Source organism: Eptesicus fuscus, chromosome 3, assembly GCF_027574615.1.
Source record: "Eptesicus fuscus isolate TK198812 chromosome 3, DD_ASM_mEF_20220401, whole genome shotgun sequence".
NCBI classification, from domain to species: Eukaryota; Metazoa; Chordata; class Mammalia; order Chiroptera; family Vespertilionidae; genus Eptesicus; species Eptesicus fuscus.
Window position 1 is genome coordinate 54,861,998 of NC_072475.1, and position 17,002 is coordinate 54,878,999.

Consider the following 17,002-nt stretch of genomic DNA (forward strand, 5'->3'; position numbering starts at 1 on the left):
GTGAATGATGCTGCTGAAATTGTACTTTTAAAAAGTTATTGATAGCTGTTAAATAACTTAGATATGAGGAATACCTTTAGTAATATGAGAAACTGAACAAAGGTAAAGGAGATGAGGCATTATCTTTGATTGCTTTCAGATGCAAATTTTATTTTTCTCAGTTGTAGATTTATTTGTCTTCTTTTTTCTGGTTATACTTTGAAGTTTTAAGAAACATTTTCTCCACATTACACATGTGCATTTGAAGAATACAAATAGTTCTAGAACCAAAGAAATTGAACCATAATTGAGTTGTTTTTATTACACACTAATACCTATGTAATGAGGCTTGGTGTAGAGATTTACAGAGCATCAATAAATAAATAATATTTAGGTTATGGAGCTATAGGACAGAGTGAACAAAGAATATATTTTTAAATTGAGTTATAATTGACATATTACATTGTAGTATTTTTGGGTGCACAACATAATGATTTGATGTTTATATATACAGTATTGTAAGATGATCACCACAGTAAGTGCAGTTAACATCCATCACTACACATAGTTACACTTTTTTTTTTCTTGTGATGAGAACTTTTAAGGTCTATTTTTGGTAACTTTTAAATATACAATACAGTATTATTAACTACTAGAGGCCTGGTGCATGAATTCATCACCACTGGGGTTCCTTGGCCTGGCCTGCAGGATCAGGCCGAAACCGGCTCTCCGACATCCCCTGAGAGGTCCTGGATTGCGAGAGGGCACAGCCAGGCCGAGGGACCCCACTGGTGCATGGTTGGGGTGGGGGAGGGAGGCGAGAGGTTGGCTAGCCGGGGAGGAACCTTGGGAGGGCTCCAGGACGTGCCCGGCCTGTCTCTCCTAGTCCCGATTGGCCAGACCCCAGCAGCAAGCTAACCTACCAGTCAGAGCGTCTGCCCCCTGGTGGTCAGTACATGTCATAGCGACTGGTTGACTATCTGCCCCCTGGTGGTTAGTGCACATCATAGCAAGCGGTTGAGTGGCCTTAGCATATCATTAGCATATTATGCTTTGATTGGTTGAATGGCTGATCAGTTGACCAGACACTTAGCATATTAGGCTTTTATTATATAGGATAGTCACCATGCTGTATCTTACATCCCCAGGACTTAATTATTTTGTAACTAGAAGTTTGTATCTTTTACCCACCCATCCCCCAACCCACAAACCCCTCTGGCAATCACCAATCTCTTTTTTTTGTTTGTTTATATATATATTTTAATTTATTTCAGAGAGGAAGGGAGTGGGAGAGAGAGTTAGAAACATCAATGATGAGAATCATTGATTGGCTGCATCCTGCACACCCCCCATGGGAGATTGAGCCCACAATAATACGGAATCGAACTGTGATCTCCTGGTTCATAAGTTGATGATCAACTACTGAGCCATGTGGGCCGGACATCAATCTCTTCTTTGTATTGGAGTTCTTCTCCCCTTCTCACTTCTTCTCCTCTTCCTCCTCCTCATCCTCCTCTTTCCACATATAAGTGAAGGAATGTTTTGAGGACAAGAACAGTTGAGGGAATCTGAGCTATGTATTAAATATCTAAAACAGGAAAGGAAATTATTTTTGGGCAGAATCCAGGGGCATTGGGATTCCTGTAGCCCCAAAGAACTGTTTAAGCCTGAAGACGGGGTAAGATGTGAGAGCCAGCAATTTAAGTATCTCTGCTTTTTCAAGTACTGGTGGAACTGAAAGAATTAACTTTGCTATGACCTGGGACTGCGAGTAGAGGAACTCTAGTAAAAACCCAAGGGGCTGTTTTTTGTTTGTTTGTTTTAAGAGAGTGTAGCTTTTTATTGAATGTATTACAAAAGAGGTTTGGTCAAAAAGACCAAAGCCATGTCATCATCAGACTCCTCAGATTCTTCTCTCTTTGTTTCCACTTTCTACTCTTCAGCTGGTGTAGCAGTTTTAACATGTCAGAATCTATACTAATAAAAGGGTAATATGCTAATTAGAATGGGTCAACCAGCCATCTTTCAGATGTCCGACTTCCTTCTGGACAAAGCCATGGAGTTGAGGGCTGAGGCAGAGGCAGTTAGGGGCGATCAGGCCAGCAGGAGAGGGCCATTGAGAGCGAGATCAGGCCGGCAGTGGGTTAGAGGCAATCAGGCTGGCGGGGAGGGCAGTTGGGGGTGAGATCAGGCGGCAGGGGAGGGCCATTGGGGGCGAGATCAGGCAGGCAGAGGAGGGCCATTGGGGGCGAGATCAGGCCTGCAGGGCAGAGGCAGTTAGGGGTGATCAGGCCAGCAGGGGAAGGCAGTTGGGGGCGAGATCAGGCCAGCAGGGGAAGGCAGTTGGGGGTGAGATCAGGCCAGCAGGGGAGGGCAGTTGGGGCAAGATCAGGCCGGCAGGCGGGAGGGAGGCAGTTAGGGGCAATCAGGCAGGCAGAGGCAGTTAGGGGTGATCACGCCAGCAGGGGAGAGCAGTTAGGGGTGAGATCAGGCCGTTAGGGGCGATCAGGCAGGCAGGTAGAGGGGTTAGGGTCAATCAGGCAGGCAAAGGCAGTTAGGGGCGATCAGGCAGGCAGGCAGGTGAGCGGTTAGGAGCCAGCAGTCCCAGATTGCGAGAGGGATGTCCCCGATTGGAGAGGGTGCAGGCTGGGCTGGAGAGGGTGCAGGAAACAGGCCACTAGTACATACATAATTATCAGAACATCAGGCTGGCATTTTAGAAGTCGACACGCTTTATCTTCTTGAGACTAGTGACCTTATGAAACCAAAAGGACCTGAGCCGTTTTACTTAACATTAATAAACTAGGGGCCCGGTGCACGAAATTCGTGCATGCCTGTACCCTCGCCAATATGGGATGTCCGACTGCCCCATGGGATCGGGCCTAAACGGGCAGTCAGACATCCCTCTCACAATCCAGGACTGCTGGCTCCCAACTGCTTGCCTGCCTGCCTTCCTGATTGCCCCTAACCGCTTCTGCCTGCCAGCCTGATCACCCCCTAACCACTCTGCTGCCAGCCTGTTTGCCCCCAACTTTCCTCCTCTGCCGGCCTGGTCACCCCTAACTGCCCTCTCCTGCAGGGTTGATCACCTCCAACTGCCCTCCCTTGCAGGCCTGGTCCCTCTCAACTGCCCTTCCTTGCAGGCCGGGTGCCTCCCAACTGCCCTCTCCTGCTGGCCATCTTGTGGTGGCCATCTTGTGTCCACATGGGGGCAGGATCTTTGACCACATGGGGGCAGTGATATTGTGTGTTGCAGTGATGATCAATCTGCAGATTACTCTTTTATTAGACAGGATAGAGGCCTGGTACAGGGGTGGGGGCCAGCTGGTTTGCCCTGAAGGGCGTCCCGGATCAGGTGGGGGTTCCCTTGGGGTGTGGGGCGGCCTGAGCGAGGGGCCTGTGGTGGTCTGCAGGCCAGCCACGCCCCCTGGCAACCCAAGGGGAGGCCTTGGTATCTGGAATTTATTTTCTTTCTACAATTGAAACTTTGTAGCCTGGAGCAGAGCCAAGCCTGGGGCTCCCTCCGAGGCCGGCAGCCATTTGTGTTTGGGTTATAATTGAAACTTTGTTGCCTTAAGCGGGTGGGCCCGGCCAGGGTGTGCAGAAAGCTTTGCTTCCCCTGTTGCTGGCGGCAACTCTGGCCTGCTCTCTCAAGCTCCATTCTGCCGCCATTTGTTTGAATTTGTTTACCTTCTATAATTGAAACTTTGTAGCTTTAGTGGAGGCTTAGGCCTGGCCAGGGCAGGCGGAAAGCTTGGCTTCCTCTGTTACCTAGGAAACCTTGCTCTCTGTGGCTGTAGCCATCTTGGTTTGGGTTAATTTGCATACTCGCTCTGATTGGATGGTGGGCGTGGCTTGTGGGTGTGTCAGAGGTATGGTCAATTTGCATATTTGTCTATTATTAGATAGGATAGTGTCTTGCTAGCCTTACAATGAAAGAAAGATAGAAAAAAAACACCCACATATTTAATCATGGGATCAATTCTCTATTTTCAGATTTGATCTTTATTTTCAAGCACTTTGAAGAAATGAGATGAGAAAGGCACCCCACATTGAGTTTAATCCTGAAGCACCCCCCTACTTGCTCTCCAGTAATAGCTGCTAGAATCTTAGTCAGTTTGGTTATTTTGTTTGCCTGAGAATGTCCTTATCTTCAGCCCTTTTCATCTGTCATTCAGATCAATCTAAATCTTTTTGGGACTTCATTCTATTGGTTGTGTCAACTCTCCCTTGCTCTTTGCCTTTGATGTTTTAAAGGTGGCTGATTGCCTGGCACTTTCAATTTCCGGGATGCTGGTTAGCTGAAATTTTACTAAATATGCTGTGTGACTCAGGGATAGTAGAGAAAATAAATGCTTAATATCCATTGCATTTTATGGTGTAAAGTTAAAACTTTAGAGTAGAGTAGGTACCTTTAAAAGTTCTTAATATAATTTGTAAAATAAAAAATGAAGCCCATATATAAAAAAGATATGTCAATATATTTTCCTAAGTAGAAGGAAACTTAAAATGTTGGAAAAGAAATATCAGTGAGATATTGTGTTTTCTATGAACTACTAAAACAGAACTTATCTGCAATAAATGAAAAAAAAGGGCAGAAAGTAAAGAAATTCAGTTGTAGTAAGGCTAATGATATAGGTCCCAAATAAAATCTTTCCAGTGGCAAGACTTGTAGTGAGCACTTTGCCTCATGCCTGTCTAGGGTGAGGGAGTGGGAGTTAGCTGTCACACTCTTATCAAAAACAGGATCTTCATTGTGGGAGCCCAAGCAATCAGAGGCAGTACGGATTGGCCTCTTGTGTGTCTTATCAGAGTGAGGAAGCACTATTCAATATAGACCTTTTTAGTTTATTCTAGAACCATAAGACTAGATTTTTTTTTCTTCAGCACTGAATTGTTATGAAATATTTTTATATTTACAGTATATCTGTTTATACTTACATAGTTTTATATTTATATAATGGTTTTATATTTGAAATATTATAATATATAACAATTTATATTGGATTATATTTGTTTTGAAGAAATCTGGTACAATAAAGTACCAACCATATGAAATTTGGGGCTTTAAATACCTCTATTTGTTAATCTATAAATTTTACTTTTGAAGAAAGTTTGAAACATTTGTAGAACATATATGTCTGTAGCTATTTTTTTTAATTAAAAAATTGTATTTACTTAGAAGCATTCAGAATGTCAACAAAATAGCTGCAACTTTTTTTTTTCAATTACAGAGTGGTATTCAGTTAACATAACAACAATGATTTCGTATAAGCTGCATTAGAGAAAAGTGAAGATGGAAAAACTATCATCCCCATATATAACTAATTTGTGCTGTGCACCAAGAACCTGCTTTAAATTTCCATGCCAATTTACAACCCCCATACTGTACCAGGCAAGGTTAGTGGCTATTGAAATACCACCAGGACAGGGCTAGCTACAGACACATTCGGTAGTGTGTTAACTATACAAAATAAGACACTGTACAGTTTAAAAACAAATCTTACACAGCCTTACATTTCAGTTTTTTTCTTTAAAAGGGGAGTGAGTTGTATGTCTCCAATATATATGTCCTTTTAAAATATGCCCTTCTTTTCCCTCCCCCTTTTTTAATCTAAGGTTTTGTGTCTGTGTGTGTGTGGGGGGGTGGGGGGGTTTTCCCCTCGAAAGTACCAATGTGAAAGAAGGCAAAAAAGTTTAGACATTTTTTAGTAAGGAATCTGTGTTGGTTGTACTACATACATAATTTTGTCTGTATTTACCAATTGTAAGATGTAATTTGTACTTTGACCAAGTATACAAAAACTTTCAAAATGTCTAATGTTTAGTGACTTGAAATAAAGAAACTCAATCCCCCCCCCAAAAGAAAAATAAAATAAAATCAAAGGAGTGAGTTGTATACAGGGGGGTTAATTGCTTTATAGATAAGGAAAAAAAAACTGCGCTGGAACCAACTTATTCATCACCATCATCTTCATCTTCATCTTTCTCCTCTTCCTCCTCCTCATCTTCCTCGTCTTCTTCCTTTTCCTTCTTCTTGCTTTTTTCAGCCTTGACAACTCCCTTTTTGGCAGCATCAGGCTCTCCTTTAGCTCGGTATGCAGCAATCTTCTTTTTATATTTCTCCTTCAGCTTAGCAGCCTTTTCATAAGGCTGCTTGTCACCTGAAACAGTGTGATTCCACATCTCTCCCAGCTTCTTTGCAGCATCACCAATGGGTAGGCCAGGATGCTCTCCTTTGATTTTGGGGCGATACTCAGAACAAAACAAGAAAAAGGCCGAAGGTGGCCTCTTGGGTGCATTGGGATCCTTGAACTTTTTTGTTTCCCCTTTAGGAGGGATGTAAGTTTTAATTTCTTGCTCATAACAGGCCTTGTCTACCTTTGCCATGTCTTCAAATTTTCCTTCCTCCTTAGCAGACATGGTCTTCCACCTCTCTGAGCACTTCTTAGAAAACTCTGAGAAGTTAACTGAAACATCTGGGTGCTTCTTCTTCTTGTTGTGATCCTCCTGGCAGGTTTGCACAAAGAAAGCATGTGATGACATTTTGCCTCTTGGCTTCTTAGGATCTCCTTTGCCCGTGTTTAATCCTTTTCCTCAGCGAGCACACAGTCACCCAGTGCCCGGCGGGCTCGCACTTCCCCCGGCGCTGTCTCTATGGAGCTCAATGTACTGCAATCCTAGCGCTATTTTTAAAACTATACAGTTAACTTCCTGATATTTCTTGTAATTTTCACTGACTTTGGCACTCTGATTTTTTGAAACAGTGATCATATGGAAAATGTATGGGGCTACTTAATGAAGTACACCAACCTCGTCACTGGGTGGCAGTACAGGTAAGTGTGATTATTCTATGACACATCATTCTGAGAGACCAGAATTAGGGATGGTAATTTTATTCTGCTATTACTAAAGTATAAACATGTCTGGGTAAACTTTTAGAGAAGGGTTTATCATGTTTTCTAAAAGTCTGATGGCTTTCTTCTCTTTTTTAGAGGGTGGAGGAGTTGGCATCTTCCAAACGACAGCCTCCAAATGCCTCAGAAGTTACTGTTATCTTAGAATTAGAATCACTTCTTTACTGTTGTTTTAGGATTAGAATCACTTGTTAATATTCCATTGACTGTATATACCACATTTTATTTACTTATTTACCTGTCAATGGACTTTTGGGTTGCTTTTATCTTTTGGCTATTGTAAATAATGCCGCTATGAATATAGCTGTACAAATATTTGAGTCCTGGATTTCACTTCTTTTGTGTATATATCCAGAAATGGAATTGCTGGATCATATGCTAATTCTATATTTAACTTTTTGGGGACCCTCCATACCATTTTCCCTAGTGGCTACACCATTTTACATTTCCACCAGCAGAGCACAAGGGTTCCAGTTTCTCTACATCCTCACCAACACTTACACACTTCTTTTCTTTCTTTTTTTAAATAGTCATTCTAATGGGTGTGAAGTGGTATCTCTTTGTGGACTAAGAACACAGAACCTATTACCAACTTCCCCATCAGAGAGAGATCTCACCTTATTAATTTGGCTGCTGTAGGCCAACTTTAGAAAACTTTGCATCTTCCATTTCCAGACACCCTGGTACTGCAGAGATATACCAGGTCCTCAGTATGGAACATGCAGATTGAAGGATAAAAGAGGAACAGGAAGGTTAAGACCAGGTGAAGGGACCCTAGGCTTTGTAGCTCAGTTTCTTTGGCATGTCTAGCCACATTTGTCCTTGTGCTACATGTGAAGCCTCTAACAAAAGCACTGCTCCTGTGTCAGATATTCAAGACAGTTTCCCTGCAGGCCATGTTATTTTGACTAAGGGCAACTCAGAGCAATTAGAACTTGACTTAGAGCAGTGTGGAGAAATCTGGCATGGGCATACTTATAACTGCTTGCTCTGTAATATATTGCCCTAGGAAAGTGCACAGCAGCAACAAGATCCTCTTCTGAACCCACCTCCTTCCACCTTCAACTAAAATTCCTGAAGATGAGATAACTTCCCATTTGGCTTAGAAGTCTGTACATGCACTGAACATTAAAGCCCTGGGATGGTTGGAACAAAGCACATGGTTACCTTTCCTTCTACAATCTTGACTAAAGTTTATTCTTGTCATTATAAGATATACTTCTGAGTCAGGATATTTTTGGATTAAAGTTGCTTTTCATAATACTTCACATAAGTTGTGGGCTAAAGTTTAGTTATTTCCCCCAAACTGGCAGTCTTTGTTATTTTGAAATTGCGGAAAAATAACAATTTACTTAGTTGCCAATCTTAACAGTATTTTCTTTTAACAACTTAGGTGAATCTTCTGCAGGTGAAGATTTGTAAAAAGTTGAATCTTAAATTTCCCTATCACACTTAGCCTTTGTTTCATATTTCCTTAGCTAATTGGTTAGGCCAACTGACTAAAAATGCCTCAATCATCGCTTCTTGGCCTTTTGGCTAAGATCAAGTGCAGTATCTGTTCTTATCAGTTTAATATCTGATACGTCCTCTATCCGAGGACAGTATATTAAATGGATTTTTGGAATTAGGAGATGGAATAGGAGCTTGCTCCATCCACTCCACACATCGACCTGGTATTGCAGTACCTCCAGGAACGGTGCACAAAAAATAAAAATAAGATAAAAATAAATTAAAATGCCTCAATCAAGAGTCTAGTACTCTTCTGGGAAAAATAGCTTTGTTAAGTTTCCTCACTATGCAGAATGCCTCTTTATCCCCTATCTTCATATCTTGTAAAAATATCTCTCCATAGAAAGGATGAAGGGAGAATATTTGGATTAATCCATGTATAATGAAAGATAGCCCCAAGTGCTCTGTTATTGAAAGTGGGTTCATAGCATCAGCTTGGTGCTAGATAATCAGTTATTAGTTTAATTTGATAAATGGTTATCATTTTTCAGAAATAAAGTATTTTATTTTTTTAAAAAATATATATTTTTTTTATTGATTTTTCACAGAGAGGAAGGGAGAGGGATAGAGAGCTAGAAACATCGATGAAAGAGAGACATCGACCAGCTGCCTCCTGCACACCCCCCACCGGGGGATGTGCCCGCAACCAATGTACATGCCCTTGACCGGAATCGAACCTGGGACCTTCCAGTCCGCAGACCGACGCTCTATCTACTGAGCCAAACCGGTTTCGGCAGAAATAAAGTATTTTAAATTAAGTATTTACATTTTTTAGACATAATACTATTGCATACTTAGTAGACTACAGTGTAGTATAATCGTAACTTTTATGTGCACTGGGAAAACAAAAAAGTTTGTGACTTCTTTATTGCAATGTTCACTTTATTGCAATAGTATGGATCCAAACCCTTAATATCTCTGGGGTATGCTTGTATTGGAAATGATCACCATAGTAAGTGTAGTTAACATTCGTCCCATACATAGTTACACTTACTTTTCTTGTGATGAGAACTTTTAAGACCTACTGTCTTGGTATCTTTAAGATATATAATACAGTATTAACTGGAATCTCCATGCTCAATCTCCTCTCAGTATAACTTTCTGTATGTCTAGGTGAGTGCCTCCCATGTTGTTAAAAAAGTGGTAATGCTTTTGGATAAGAAATATGTGTTCATAACAAACTTTACATTTCCAAACATATTGTACTCTTTGAAGTGACTGCTTTTAGAAGAAGAGACCAGTCATTTTTCTTTGCTGTTGAAATAAATTGTACTTATTGCTTAGAGCAGTGGGAAGACATTTCTTTCCTTCCTTCCGTTCTTCTTTGTTTGTTTATTCTATTAACAGCCTTGTTAAGATGTAGTACACATACCATACAATTTCCCCATTTAAATGTACAACTTAATGGGTTTTAGTATATTGAATAGATTGCTTTCATGTCTTTGTCCATTTGGGCTCCTATAACAAAATACCACAGAGTGGGTAGCTTATAAACAACAAATGTATTTCTCTTGGAGTTTGGAATTCCAAGATCTGGGTGCCAGCATAGTCGGGTAAGGACCCTCTTCCAGAAAAGAGAAAAGGGGTGCTCTTGTATCTCTTTTATAAGGTGCTAATCTCATTCATAAAGCTTCTGCCCTCATGACCTAATCACCTCCCAAAAGCTCAGTCTCTTAATACTGCTGTTAGAGGTCAGGATTCCATCCTAGGAATTTTGGGGGGACACACTCAGACCATAGCAGATTCAATTGCATTTTACTTAGGACAGGCCTTATGTTTCAGGAATTTAAGATGGTGTCAGTGACCATCTTATGTTAATTCAAATAATCCTTTAAATCTTGGGGGAAATAAAATAACCTTATTACAAATGGACAAAACTTGACTGGCAGTTCACTATAAGTAGAACTATGAATGGTCAATAAAACACATGAAAAGGTATTTAACTCCTATAGTAATTAATGATATGGAAGTTTTAAAACTTTCAGAAATATTAAAATTAATTTATATTTTTTACCAAAATATTGTGAACATAATTTATTTTATTTTACTTTTTAACGTAATTTTTAAAATGAGAAGCATGCTTAAAGATGAACAAGAAAAACAATAGTTCTTTGCTTTTCCATCTCCCTTCTCAGGCAACTACTTTCAGCTCTTTTTGCTTGCTTCTTCTAATTGTTGTTTTTACTTCCTTTTCCTGAATAAAAGGCTGATTCCATTCTCTCCCAGTTTGAAATGGTTGCCGCATTGCTTAAGATAATATCTTCTAGGACCTTGAACTGGGTCAAATTGTTTACTGTTATAGAGCACATTAACATGTAGATTGCCAAACTGCTCCAAGTCCAAAGGTTAATTTTTTGAAATTGGAACTTTTTATATTTTTTAAAGAAAACAGCTGTTATATTCATTAAATTGGAATCTGAATTAATATATTTCCTAAAGCATTTAATCTAGAAGCAAATCAGAACATCAATTTCTTTTCCAAAGTGTATCAGTATTTCATCATTTAGTTTCAAGTTTCTTATGTTTCTGCATCTCCAATTGCAGCTTTTTCATTTTTAAACAGGATAAGTAATCTTTAGTTGTGACCTATTTAATGATACATTCACAAAATCTTTCTACCCTGACATTATTCTCATTGTATATTTTATTGATTAAATTTTAACTTAGATTCATTTCTTACCTAGCATTGAGTTAACCTCAAAACTCATGTTTTGATTTTTTTGCAATGAATTTTAAATAAAAATTCTCATTACCATTTGCCCTTGGGCAGTTTACCTTCCCTGTTAATGAATTCCGGAGAGAAAGCTTCCTCTGAAAGGATACTATATCTTTGTTTCCTTTTTGTAGTATCTGATATGCTGCTTTCCTATTAAATGCCTCTCTCTCTCTGCCTATCTCTCAGCTGGCTGTTTTATGTCTTTTATAAAACTCATTCAATTTGTCAATAATCTTCACTGCTAGGAAATTCAACCTAGTGCTTACAAGTACTTCTTGAAATACATTTGAATTTTAGTTTTTTTAATGGCAAAAATTCCAAAGTGTGTAAGTGGTTAAAACTTGGTTTGCTTGCCCTGGCTGCTGAGGCTCAGTTGGTTGAACGGCATCCTGTGCACAGAAAGGTTGCTGGTTCTATTCCAAGTCAGGGCACATGCCTGTGCTGCAGGCGGTACCCCTAGTAGGGGGCATGTAGTAGGCAGCCGATTAATGTTCACTCTCACATTGATCTTTCTCTCTCTCTCTCTCAAAATTAATTTAAAAAAAACACTTGGTTTGCTTTAGTTTGACTAAGGAAAATGTTTAAAAATTATGACCTTTTCTTTTTAAACTCATTACAGATTTTTTGTTTTAAACAATGAAGCTGGGTTATTGGAATACTTTGTGAATGAACAGTCTAGAAATCAAAAACCCAGAGGTACTTTGCAGCTTGCAGGAGCTGTAATATCACCCAGTGATGAAGACTCTCACACCTTCACTGTAAATGCTGCCAGTGGGGAACAGTATAAACTCAGAGGTATGATTGAGATGCAAAAATTAATAGAGTGATCGTCTTTTTCCCTTGAGAAGTTGGTATACTTCCCTGCTTTCATTTGGGTTTTAGAAATAGAACTACTGTCATTGATGATGTAGATACAATATTCTAAACCTTGGAGTTGCTTTAAGAATTTATGAAATCTGTTTTAATAAATAATTTTTTTAGATGGGACAATTAACAGGTCTGTTTAAGATTGACCCCTCTAAAATATTTGTGGAGATGAAACCCTAATTACTGAAAAATCTAAAAATACAGGCTTCTTTAAATGGTACTTTTTAATGTCTGCCATTGGTTAGTAGTTTACCCCTTTTCTTGATTTGATTTGTGGTTTTCAGGAAGTAATGGACATAGTTGGGATTTATTAAAATGTTCATTCTCATTAAAATAAAATAGTTATATTTGTTTAGATAAATTTAATTTATGTAGAAGTTTGTGATTTTTATCTAATTACTATACATAAAGTATAATGATAACTTAGCTGAGCACGCTGCTTAAGATCTGAAAGTTTTAAATAAGAGGTTGTGTGTTTTTTTATTCTCACCGGAGGATATTTTTCCATTGATTTTTAGGGAGAGTGGAAGAGGGAGGGAAAGACAGAGAAACATCGATGCGAGAGAAACACATCGATTGGTTGCCTCCTGCACGAGCCCTGACCAGGGCCAGGGTCAGGGAGGAGTTGCAACCAAGATACATACCTTTGATTGGAATCAAACCTGAGACCCTTTGGTCCACAGGCCAACTCTCTGTTCGCTGAGCAGAACTGGCTAGGGCTAAATAAGAGCATATTTTTATGAGAAACTTATGATATCTCAAGTGTCATATCCCCATCTAGCTGCATGTAATTTATCCTCCTTATGAAATAGCCACATCCAGCTACTGTGTTACCTAACAAGGTTGATGCTTGGGTCTTTTTTTTACCTCCCTGCAGTCAGGGACATTTGCTCTAGGAAGAGTAGTACCAGTCCCTGGTTTTCAATGATCTTTTCTTCCTGATGTAGACAATTGTATTCCAAAAATAATTATAAAAGTGAGTAACTTATAGATTGTGTTTATCAGCCACAGATGCTAAAGAACGACAGCATTGGGTTAGCAGACTTCAGATATGTACACAACATCACACTGAAGCTATTGGCAAGGTATGTGGATTCATGTACAATATTAATGCACAGAAATGGGGAAAGAATTTTTTAAATTTCTTTTTACATTTTTAAATTGAGATGCTATTCACATACTCCTGTGTGTAATTCCATAGTATTTTAGTACAGTCAAACCTCAGCTCCCGTATGTCTCCAGTCTCCAACAGTTTGGTTCTTGACCAAGTTGTTCATGGAAAAAATGTCTCAGTCTTTGAACAAAATGTCAGTTCTGGATCCTATCAGTCCTTTCTTGCTGATACAGCATAACAAAAGGCATCTCTCAGGCCACAAACAAAGGAGAGAATGCAAGTTAGTTTATTGCTAAACCTTGGGTATTTAACATCTCAGGAAATCCTGATGTGAATATTTTTTGGTTGTTTTTTTTTCTTTCTTTCTTTTGTTGCTAGCAAAATGAACAATTAGCACAATTTTAAAACATAAAGCGGCCATCAAGTGCTAATGTTGCTATGCGTGTGAAAAAAACAATGATCACAGGCAATTGAAGAGGTAGAAAAACTATTGACTTGGATATACAAAAAGCAGGTAGCCAGTGACAGCATTTCAGAGGCAGTGAAAGATGCTGCATGAGTGCTGACAGTGACTCATTTAAGGCAAGCATGGGCTGAGAGTTCGACATGCTTGATTTAAGGTTATTGTAAGGGGCTGTTTAATAAATTTAAGAAAAGAAGTGTTTGTTTATAGATTAAGCAGTACTTAGACATGTACTGTATCAGTATTTCAGTATTTTGTAAGAAAGGTTAAAACGGAATCATTTGGGAATCTGGAATGAATTAATTCAATTTACATTATTTCTAATTGGAAAAATTGTTTCGGTTTTTGAACAAATCACTTCTGAAACAGCTTTCCAGAATGAATTAAGTTCAAGAACCACGGTTCCACTGTATATTTGCAGGATGTGCTACCATTGCAACTATCTAATTCCAGAACATTTTCATCATCCTCCAAAAAACCTATATCCATTAGCAGTCACTTGCTATTCTCACCTTTCCTAGCCACTGGGAAACACGAATTTATTTTTTATTTCTATGAATTTTCTATTCTGGATACTCATATAAATGGAACCATGCAATATGTGGTTTTTCTGTGTGTTATCTGGCTTTTTACACACAGCATGATGTTCTCAAGGTTCATCTGTGTCATTGCATGTATTTCATTTTATTCCTTTTTAATGGGTGAACAGTATTCCATTGTATGGCTATACCATGTTTTATTTAGTCATCCATCAGTTGATAGACATTTGGATTTCCTGTTTGTGGCTATTATCAATAATACTACAGTGAACATTTGTATTTAAGTTTGGGTAGGGTATTTATTTAAGAGTGGAATTACTGGGTCATGTGGTAGTTCTCTGTTTAATTTTTTTAAAATATATTTTTATTGATTTCAGAGAGGAAGGAAGAGGGAGAGAGAGATAGAAACATCCATGATGAGAGAGAATCATGGATTGGCTGCCTCCTGCAAGTCCCCCACTGGGAATCGAGCCCACAACCCGGGCATGTACCCTTGACCGGAATCGAACCTGGGACCTTTCAGATCGCAGGCCAACGCTCTATCCACTGAGCAAAACCGGCTAGGGCTGTTTAATTTTTGAGGAATTGCCAAACGGCTTTCCAAAGCGGCTGAGCCATTTCACATTCCAACCAGCAATGTATGAGGGCTTCAGTTTTCACATTCTCGCCAATGCTTGTTATCGTAATCTGGGTTGTGTGTTTTTTCTTATTGTTATAGCCATCCTAGTGGGTATGAAATGGGATGTCAGTGTAGTTTTTATTTCATTTCCTAATGACTAATGTTGAAAGTCTTCTCATATGCTTATTGGTCATTTGTATATCTTTGGAGGTTTTTTTGTGTGATTTTTTAAGTTGAAAAGAAGAGTCTCAGTACTTGACATCTGAGTTTAGAGATATCTAAAAACTAGTATCTGGGAAGAATAAAGGAATCTATACCTAGGTGAGAATTGGACTTAAAAAAATTTTTTTTTCCCTCTAGTGTTTTTTCCCCGTAAGTGAGTTTTAAAAAGTTGTTTGTGATTTAGGCCTACTGCACAGTCTTCAGGAAATTTGACATAAATACTTTACTCATACTGCAAGATTACAGTCATTGGTAGTGATCAGAAAGCACCAGTCTGTTTCAAAGATATTTGCATGTTACATTTAGAAAATTTATGTTGAATATTGCTAAGTATACTTTTTGCTTCAATCAAGATGTTTAAAAATCTGAAATTAGAAAGTTATTATTCTAATATTTATAAAATGTGAAAAAGTATTCTTGATAGCACACCAGGAATTAAGTTTCTAAATACATAAGTTTACTATGGGCATGTGAAATGCTTACACTTTGTGTGCCTTAAATTTATCAGTTTCAGAAATGTTCTTATAGTCAATTCTGAGATTAATTTAATTTTTAAAACTCATAGGTTCAGGGTTAGAGAGCCTAAATTGATTTTAAAAGGAATGATTTTCTTTGTTTGTCTAATAGAATAACCCTCCTCTGAAATCACGGAGCTTCTCACTTGCATCTAGTGGTAATTCTCCTATATCCCAGAGGAGGCCAAGTCAAAATGCCATTTCTTTTTTTAATGTTGGACATTCCAAACTACAATCAATGAGCAAAAGAGCTCACTTACCTCCAGACCATCTTGTAGAAGTCAGAGAAGTAAGTATGAATTGAAGTCAAGTTAAAATGCACAAATAATCTTACCTACTTGCTTTTATCACTAAAATTTTTTAAAATTCTGTTTGTGTCTTCTGGGGCTTTCAATGTTTCCCATCTAGTATGCTGAGATAGTTTTTAAGTCTTAATGATTCCCTGATTAGGGAAGGGAGTTGAGGGGCTAGGAGAAAAATTAAAGGGATTAACAAGTACAAATTGATAGTTACAGAATAGTCCCAGGAATGTGGATTGCAGCATGGGAAATATAGTCAGCAGTGTTATGATGGCTATATGTGGGGCTGGGTAGGTGCTTTAAGTATGAGGGGGGTCCAACTTTGTGAAGTGTGTGGTTGTCTGGCCATCATGCTATATGCCTGAAACTGGTACAGAATGATATTGAATGTGGACTGTGATTGAAATTTAAAAAAAAAAACCACCAAAATATTTCCTGAATATATATGGTGTCCAAAGTTTTCTCAAGTCTGTCAACTGTAATAGCAAACTCATTTTTCAAAAGTCTGTATTTTTTATTTCTCAAGTAAAGGTACAGACTCCTTTAATGTAAAATTTAAGTCTAGTGGGAAGACTATTTGGCCAAACAAGTGACTCCTTTATTTGTTTGTTTGTTTGCTTGTTTATTTATTTATCCTTATCCGAGGGTATTTTTTTTATCACTTATTAAACAGGCAACAGTTTTTAAAAACATATATATTTTATTGATTTTTCCAGAGAGGAAGGGGGAGGGATAGAGAGTTAGAAACATCGATGAGAGAGAAACACCGATCAGCTGCCTCCTGCACACGCCCGCAACCAAGGTACATGCCCTTGACTGGAATTGAACCTGGGACCCTTGAATCCGCAGGCTGACACTCTATCCACTGAGCCAAACCGGTTAGGCACCCGAGGGTATTTTTCCATTGATTTTTTTTAGAGAGAGTGGAAGGGAGGGAGGAGGGAGAAGGAGATAAATATCGAAGTGAGAGAGACACATCAATTGGTTGCTTCCCACTCGCCACCTGACTGGGCTGGGGATTGAACCTGCAACCGAGGTACATGCACCTAAATGGCAATCAGACCCACAACCCTTTGGTCCGTGGGCTGACCCAAACTGGCCAGGGAACAAGTGAATCTTTTAAGATATATATTTATCTATAAATATATATATAGAGAGAAAATCTCAAGTATACACAAAAATAGTTCAGTCCTTGATGTTGCCTTACCTCAACATTTGCCTCTTGCTTTTTCAAACCGAGTGC

At 38.9% G+C, this 17,002-nt stretch overlaps 2 protein-coding genes and 1 non-coding gene across 4 annotated transcripts in view; 2 read left to right on the plus strand and 1 right to left on the minus strand.

The window, feature by feature from the left end:
* Positions 1-17,002, plus strand: part of OSBPL11 (oxysterol binding protein like 11) — an 89,414-nt gene that overhangs the window by 23,888 nt on the left and 48,524 nt on the right. For both annotated transcript variants that reach the window (XM_008155499.3, XM_054713900.1), the window contains exons 2-5: positions 6,747-6,815; positions 11,741-11,916; positions 12,994-13,073; positions 15,573-15,749. In XM_008155499.3, coding sequence (XP_008153721.2) covers positions 6,747-6,815; positions 11,741-11,916; positions 12,994-13,073; positions 15,573-15,749 — 502 coding nt within the window. The remainder of the gene's footprint in view (positions 1-6,746; positions 6,816-11,740; positions 11,917-12,993; positions 13,074-15,572; positions 15,750-17,002) is intronic.
* Positions 5,935-6,561, minus strand: LOC103298744 (high mobility group protein B1-like). Its single transcript, XM_054713904.1, has one exon. The coding sequence runs from the start codon at positions 6,523-6,525 to the stop codon at positions 5,935-5,937; it is 591 nt and encodes a 196-aa protein (XP_054569879.1). The 5' UTR covers positions 6,526-6,561.
* On the plus strand, positions 8,413-8,603 carry LOC114227766 (U2 spliceosomal RNA). Its single transcript, XR_003613837.2, has one exon. It is a non-coding gene; the product is annotated as a U2 spliceosomal RNA (small nuclear RNA).

Bases quoted from the DNA above. Each gene is read 5' to 3' on its own strand.
- LOC103298744 (XM_054713904.1), bottom strand. From the start codon at position 6,525: ATGTCATCACATGCTTTCTTTGTGCAAACCTGCCAGGAGGATCACAAC.